The 8,358-nt window shown below is 37.6% G+C and overlaps 1 protein-coding gene across 1 annotated transcript in view; it reads left to right on the forward strand.

Moving 5' to 3' along the window:
- The window catches only part of LOC106885936 (laminin subunit alpha-3-like), a 65,682-nt gene extending 59,112 nt beyond the window's left edge, over positions 1-6,570 (forward strand). The window contains exons 30-35 of the mRNA XM_014938460.1: positions 3,067-3,232; positions 3,993-4,119; positions 4,203-4,342; positions 4,727-4,842; positions 5,370-5,581; positions 6,362-6,570. Of these exons, the coding sequence (XP_014793946.1) occupies positions 3,067-3,232; positions 3,993-4,119; positions 4,203-4,342; positions 4,727-4,842; positions 5,370-5,581; positions 6,362-6,570 (970 nt within the window). The remainder of the gene's footprint in view (positions 1-3,066; positions 3,233-3,992; positions 4,120-4,202; positions 4,343-4,726; positions 4,843-5,369; positions 5,582-6,361) is intronic.
- Positions 6,571-8,358: the final 1,788 nt, after the last annotated feature.

An 8,358-nucleotide genomic window follows, 5' to 3' on the forward strand; every position in this document is an offset into this window, starting at 1 on the left:
CCTTTGCTCAGTGACTCACAGATGATTTGTAGGCCACTTTTGCAAAATAGTATTTGTAAGAAAGCTGAAGTGTTAGTGTTAATCTAGACAGTCTTTGTGCAGGATTTTATTAATACTAGCCTCTTCCTGATCTGTCTGAACTACTGAGTGCCAATGCACTAGAAAACTTGCATCATTCACACACCATCCAGTATGATAGGTGTCCAGCTGGAGAAATGTTGCTATGTTGGTGGCCTGAAATGCTCACTGCTCCATCTGGAGTTTCATTCTGCATATTACTGCTTCAGCTGCTCCAGAATGCTTTAATTTGTCATTCAGTAGGGGATGTGACTGCCTTTTCAGGTACAAATCCACCAGCTCAACTTGGCAGCATGAAACTATTCAACATGTAAACAAACCACAGCTTCACAAACGGGCCATTCCCTTGTCCATGTCATTATGGGGCCCATATGGTAGATGTGCCCTCAGCATTCACGCCACACAGCAATGCCAGGTGATCCTTCTCCTCCATTATAACCATATAGGACCAGTAATTAGAGCACTTGTATACAGCTTGGCTGACGCAGATTGATGGCATTTCTGTTGCTGCAAAGATCTGAACCTCAACTTCCACTTCCCAAGTGGTCAGTTTGGGGTTCTCCAGAGTACTTTCTCGGTCCTGTCGAAGGCCTTCCTCTCTCCATATGTTTTATTCTTTGGGCCAGAGAGGAACTGTTACTGCTTCCAAATTAGGGAGCCCCACAGTTTAGTTCCTGTTGCACTCCCCAGGATGTCCCTCGTGATACTACTCTTCAAGCTTGCTTTCTACTGATCTGGCAATGGGAAGGGCCTCAAAGTAAAAGTAAATGTCATTTGCAAGACTTCAGAGGCAGAAAGCATTGGTGATTAGGTTTACTAGTTTTCCAGATGGTAGCTTCTAATATAATGGTTGAATTGAAATAGCAAGCAGAAAAATCTGGATAGTAAATTGGATAAAAGCATGTGACTGTACTTGGCTTCCAAGGATGCTTAGCATTGAATCACAGCTTTAATTCTGCTGCTCAGAGTGTTAAAACTGAGAGTAGCTTTCTGAGACTGAAGGTACTTGTCCTCGCATCAAAGGTATTTTGCATTTTTGTGCACTTAGATATTCTAAGTAAAGTGGGGGAAGAGGCTGGGTGAAAAACATGATTTAAAATAAAGCTAGTGTAGAAACTTGTACCTTTCACTTTGATTTTGTGTTGTGGGTTTTTTTTAATCTCTTGTTATATTTGCATAGTTTACTGAGTATTTATGATTTTTTTTTAATTTCTTATATTTGCATAGTTTACTGAGTATTTATGTTCTGTTATTATGACTATTATCTGGCAGCATTTTTGCTTTCCTGAGAGTGTTTAGTGTTCACCAAGTTGAAAGGTGCAGAGTCTTGGCTCAGTTTAATGGTATTATGCAGGATGCTAAAGCATCAAAGGTATTTTGCATTTTTGTGCACTTAGATATTCTAAGTAAAGTGGGGGAAGAGGCTGGGTGAAATGTTCTGTTATTATGACCATTATCTGGCAGCATTTTTGCTTTCCTGAAAGTGTTTAGTGTTCACCAAGTTGAAAGGTGCAGAGTCTTGGCTCAGTTTAATGGTATTATGCAGGATGCTAAATGTGACTTCCCACACAGGCCTGGCAAATAGATCTCAATCCTGGCCCTGAAACACACTTGCCATTCCAGTTCTGGACCTGTCTTGAGCAAAGATTAATCATTGTCTGTTGAGTACTTAGGAGAAGTGAACAAATACTAGCAGGAAACCCCCCAAAACATTTTCTTCTGCAGTCTTGGAAAATACTTTTCTCAATCCAGTTCTTCAGAATTAAATATACCAAGGAAGAAATACTTAAACACATCAGTGAATGAATAAGGATGTTTTCAAGGAGCACCATTATTTATTTTGAATCCAATTCTACAAATATTTGAGTGTATATTTAACTTCTAAGTACTTAAGTAGTCCCATTGACTTCAATGGGAAAACTTGCATGTTTAAAGGATACACCTATATAAATATTTGTAGGACTGAGAATTCAATATTAGTACAGATTCTGCTGAATGTAACTAATTGGATTCACTAAAATGTATTTAACTGATTTTTTTTTTAACACTCTTGGTTCCCTTAGGTTTCATCTTCTTTAGTCATCTGTTGACACTCCTTAAGTTATTGAAATTTTGAGTGAATAAAATCAGTTATGTACATTTTCCCCCTTTGTGAGTTAAATCAGCGTGGGAAAACTTGCATAAATATTTGTAGGACTGAGAATTCAATATTAGTACAGATTCTGGTGAATGTAACTAATTGGATGGGAAAACTTGCATGTTTAAAGGATACACCTATATAAATATTTGTAGGACTGAGAATTCAATATTAGTACAGATTCTGCTGAATGTAACTAATTGGATTCACTAAAATGTATTTAACTGATTTTTTTTTTAACACTCTTGGTTCCCTTAGGTTTCATCTTCTTTAGTCATCTGTTGACACTCCTTAAGTTATTGAAATTTTGAGTGAATAAAATCAGTTATGTACATTTTCCCCCTTTGTGAGTTAAATCAGCACTTCTTGTTTTCATTTACTTTCTGTTCATTTACATAGAATCCAAAGAGTGGTTACTGTTGCATTATTAATTGTAGCACATTATAACACATGTCTGCTTTTTCTTTTTGATGCCCAAGGAAATTAGTACAGATTCTGGTGAATGTAACTAATTGGATTCACTAAAATGTATTTAACTGATTTTTTTTTTAACACTCTTGGTTCCCTTAGGTTTCATCTTCTTTAGTCATCTGTTGACACTCCTTAAGTTATTGAAATTTTGAGTGAATAAAATCAGTTATGTACATTTTCCCCCTTTGTGAGTTAAATCAGCACCTCTTGTTTTCATTTACTTTCTGTTCATTTACATAGAATCCAAAGAGTGGTTACTGTTGCATTATTAATTGTTGCACATTATAATACATTAACTTTTGTGAGTTGTCTGCTTTTTCTTTTTGATGCCCAAGGAATTCTCCTGGCCTCAAGAGTAATTAATATAATTCTGTGTTTAGTGCAACATGCATTCCCTCAGCGTATGAAACTCCACTGTCGGCTTTGGTTTTGGATGCACTCAAGGATGGGAAAATTTCTGAAGTTCAGAGAAACATACTCTATGATCCAATGAGTGCCCCTTTACCTTCTGACTCAGTTCGTGGAGTCACCCTGACATCATTACAGGTATGTCATATTTTGAAAATACTGTTTCCTTAGCCACAAAGTGTGTTCTTAGTGAGGTTACTGTTGCATTATTAATTGTTGCACATTATAATACATTAACTTTTGTGAGTTGTCTGCTTTTTCTTTTTGATGCCCAAGGAATTCTCCTGGCCTCAAGAGTAATTAATATAATTCTGTGTTTAGTGCAACATGCATTCCCTCAGCGTATGAAACTCCACTGTCGGCTTTGGTTTTGGATGCACTCAAGGATGGGAAAATTTCTGAAGTTCAGAGAAACATACTCTATGATCCAATGAGTGCCCCTTTACCTTCTGACTCAGTTCGTGGAGTCACCCTGACATCATTACAGGTATGTCATATTTTGAAAATACTGTTTCCTTAGCCACAAAGTGTGTTCTTAGTGAAGTTGAATAGATTAAGCATGTTAAGAGGATCAAAACTGAATGATGTGATATGATCAAAATGCTGCAGACTGAGTAAGCTACAAAGATAATACACAGAAAGAGAAACAAAAAAGCCAGCTTCTTTAGAAACTAGGTAGTAGTCTCACAGACTGCAGAAGAGCATTAGATATGCTTGGCATGCAAACAGCTAGGAGCATGCTGTTGTAATGCCCTACTCTTTGAAGAGATTGTTAAGTTCCTGAGAGATGCTAAGCCCTCTCTCTTTCATTGTGGGTAGGTGGCACAGAGCACAGATCTTAAACCCAAGAATACCTCAGGAAACAAATGTACTATCAGAGCTGTTCTTGTTTCTGCAGAACCAGATCACTTTAAGTGGCAGAGTGCCCCGCTTGGGCAGATACGTATTTGTGGTACATTTTTATCAGCCAGCACACCCAGTGTTCACCGTCCAAGTCCATGTGGATGCGGGACGGGTGTGGTCAGGTAAGCATCTGAATTTGATCTAACCCCTTTTCTTTCTCAGCGTTTTGGCACATGGAGCAGGTTTTGGCATTTTTTTCTTCTAGGTTCCTTCAATGCTTCATTCTGCCCTCATACCTCTGGCTGTCGGGATCAAGTGATTGCAGAAAATCAAATTGAGCTTGACATTTCTGAACCCGAGGTCTCTGTTACAGTGGTGATACCTGATGGAAGAATGTTGGTTCTGGTACGTTGATTACATAAACGTACTTGGAAATGTTATTCTCAGTTTCACCATTCATTTAGAGATAGATGCAAAGAGGAAAGCCAAAAAGAAAGAGTTTGTCTTTGAATTTTGTATTTCAAATTATTAACATTTTGTGCAGGATTTCTGTTTTATTTTAAATTTTTAAGATAGTAAACACTGTTTTTCCTGTACACTGCTTGTAGTATCATATCTCGGGGGGGAAGATAAAAAGTAAATTTTCTTTTTTTTTTTTCAGTTAAAATGTTACGGGTTTTGAGAAAATCCAGAATGCATAATGAAGCAACATTTAAATATATAAATGCCTTAGATTGTGTCTTTTGCTTTTCTCTGAAATGTACAATTTAGCTTTCTTGTTGTTTTAAGGAAAAAGTCTTAGTTGTTCCAGCAGACACCTACAGTTACAAAATTCTTGACAAAAAGACAGTGGACAAGTCATTTGATTTTATCAACCAATGTGGAGGAAACAGTTTTTATATTGAGTAAGCATCACTTTCTAAAAAACTGAACATTGACAACAAGCTGGGAATTGATGTTACTTTTACTCTGTATTAAAGATATATGTATAAAATCCCCATCATTGTGCTACATTAAAATGCTTTTCATGGCTTATGCTGGCCCATTAAATTTCCATGAGTCATTTTCCCATGACTTTCTGTTGTAAATGAAATGTAAAGGTAGAGCTACACTGCTCACAGTACAAAAGAGGAAAATCTACATCATCTTTTTGTCTTCAGTATTTCCATCTTTGGTATTTGGTATTTTGCTTGGCATGTCTGAACTGATAATGTCTAATATACTCACCTTCTTTGAAAAAAATCTCTTACCTGCATGTTCAAAGCCGTTCACCACTAATTTAATTAAAGTGTATCCTTGAATGTGTGCTGACGTCATCCTTATGCCAAAGAGCTGTTTGAAAGACAGAACCCTGACTGACTGAAGCAAAAAGGGTGCTTGTAGCAATTCCCAAGTGCCGGTACTTACACGACTTCTATTTCAATTTAAATAGCCCAGAAGGATCGTCGGCCTTCTGTAAGGACTCCGTAAGGTCACTAGTGGCTTTCTACAACAACGGAGCCCTGCCTTGTAATTGCCATAGCGCGGGTGCCACGAGCCCTACCTGCAGCCCCCTGGGAGGACAGTGTGTTTGCAGGCCTCACGTCATCGGTCGTCGGTGCAGCCGGTGCCAAACTGGCTACTATGGATTCCCATTCTGCAAGTGTAAGTACATGCTGGGACTTACTCGGCACCTGACCCCACCTTTTGTTTAATTCTCTGATTGTACTGCATAGGTACCGCAGCCTCGCTTTTCTTTGTAGAGCTTGATCCTATGAGAGGCTGGTTGAGCCATCTGAGATTTGGTTTGAGGCAGAAATAACTCCCTTCTCTCATAGCACACCTAGTTCACAGTGAAGTGTGCCTCCGCATGTGTTGTCTGTATTAGGATTACAGTTAAACTTGTTAAATTCCATATTTTGGATTTTGCTGCAAATTGTTTCCAAGTTATTACTGTTGTATCCCAGTTTATACCTTCAAAATTTTCCATAGGTAATCAGAGACATAGCATTCTTAATTCCTCGTATACTGATCTTATTCTTAGTAACAACAGATTTATAGATTACACCAAAACAGTCCTCAGCTGCCTTCCCAGATATTATACTCAGTTTTTACAATCGTTGCTTTGTAAAAGTGGTGGCCTTAACACCAAAAATATTCATCGTTTAATCCTGGGTAATTTGGGGAAGTGATTAATAATGCCTGTGGTGAAATTAAGCAACGAAACTGTGGCAAAGAGCCAGGCACTAAAGACACTCTTCAAAACTACCGTTACAGTCACCTGCTTGGTTTCCATGACCCTGAGCTTAAAACTAGGGAAAGAGAAAAGAATCATGTCCTGTGTACAAAATGCTTGTGCCTGTTTGTTCCATATGCTAGTTCAATAAGAGTTGATTGTGGTAAGTTGAGATGTGATTTATTTGTAGAACATTTTCTTTGACCTAGTATGCAACTGTGGGCAGCGGCTTTGTGACGACGTGACTGGTAAATGCATTTGCCCTCCACGAACTCTGAAACCCAAGTGTGAAGTGTGCGAGAAACATTACTTCAGCTATCACCCTCTTGCTGGCTGCGAGAGCTGCAACTGTTCAGAAAGAGGAGTTGTTAATGTGGCAAGCCCAGAATGTGAAAAAACCAACGGGCAATGCAAGTAAGTTTGGGTTACGGGCGCTATAAACAGTGCACGAGTGGTTTGCTTCACCGTTGTTTTCAGGAATTTGGAGGGGACATGAGAAAATTTGATGATGATGATGAATAGGGATTCAAGCAGCGCTTGGCCGTGGTGAGGACTCAGCTGTTTCAGGGACACCTGCAACGTTTTAGTGCAAGTAACTAATGATGGAATTTAGGATTCCTGGGCTTGCATTCAGTTCGCCAGGGGTAAGACACCAAATCTCTGTCCAGCTCGTATGTCTCATCCAATGTCAGTTGGTGGCCCACCTCAGATTGGAGTTCCTGACTTCTGAACACATACATCATTTATAATGGTGTACATTATTTCCCAAATTTGTAAAACTTTGCAGTTGACTTTTCACAGTCTGATGTCTGGATTTAAGTCAAATGATGTTTTCAAGTTCTGTAAGACTTGAATGGATGCAATGAATTTTGAGGAAGTTTGATGGTGGGTACTGCATATATGGAAAATATGGTTCAATTGGAGTCATAGGTGATAATTGCCCTTAAAATTATGCCTTCTCTATGACATATGCTTATTTTTCTGTAACTCAACATACTGATATGAGAATAAATTCTTTAGTTTTATCTCTTATTTACAGCCACAACCATAGGGAATGATCTTAAATTCAGATGCTGTCATATTAGTATAGTTGAACATTTCTATTATTTCCTTGGAGAGACCAAGTCCTTAAATAGCAAGTTCAAATACTTGATAGCCAGTACGTTGTGTAAGGCCAGGATTAGTTCTGTTTGATTGGGCTGGCTATTTTACTGTCCTAAGAAAGATAAATTTGTTCTTTCTGCTCTGCCATTAAGCCTGTAAATATGATAAACACTAATTTTCAGAGAATGCTCATGTTATTTCCCAAATTTAAATTATTTTCCTAAGTCTGTCCTTTTCATATGAAGTGAATAATTGTCTTCTCCCAAGAGCAAAACAAGAATCTGTTTTCATATTTAGAAGTTGGGGTTCAAGATTAAAATGTAGCATATTCTGTCACTCTTGATCTGATTAGTCTCTGCTTTCATTTTCCCCATACAGTACAAAATAAAATCAAAATAAATACTGTGCAAAAATAAATAAAATTAATAATTAAATCAAATAAAATCTAATGCTTCAAAGAAAGGGCTTAGCATGTCCCTACTCGAGCAAAATCGAGGATAATTTTAGCAGAAATAATCACATTTTTCCATTTCAGTGAAAAGCTTGTAGTGCCTGATTATATTGGTGGTATTTTTCATGTGAAACCTAATTCAAAATATCAAGGAAATGAAATCTTATTCGTCAAAAATTATGAAGCAAAATTTGACATTTAGCAAATACTATTGGATTGACTGCTAAGGTACATAGCTAACTACTACATATTGATTAATACTTTTCCTTCTGCTGATTCCATCAAGTTCAAAGTCCCCATCCAGCTCCAGCCTACTCGAGCAAAATCGAGGATAATTTTAGCAGAAATAATCACATTTTTCCATTTCAGTGAAAAGCTTGTAGTGCCTGATTATATTGGTGGTATTTTTCATGTGAAACCTAATTCAAAATATCAAGGAAATGAAATCTTATTCGTCAAAAATTATGAAGCAAAATTTGACATTTAGCAAATACTATTGGATTGACTGCTAAGGTACATAGCTAACTACTACATATTGATTAATACTTTTCCTTCTGCTGATTCCATCAAGTTCAAAGTCCCCATCCAGCTCCAGTTATCTGTATGTGCGGGTAATACGTTTAGAGAGACTCTGAGAGACCTCGCCCATTG

This window comes from Calidris pugnax, unplaced genomic scaffold (assembly GCF_001431845.1).
Source record: "Calidris pugnax isolate Ruff unplaced genomic scaffold, ASM143184v1 scaffold13, whole genome shotgun sequence".
Taxonomy (NCBI): domain Eukaryota; kingdom Metazoa; phylum Chordata; class Aves; order Charadriiformes; family Scolopacidae; genus Calidris; species Calidris pugnax.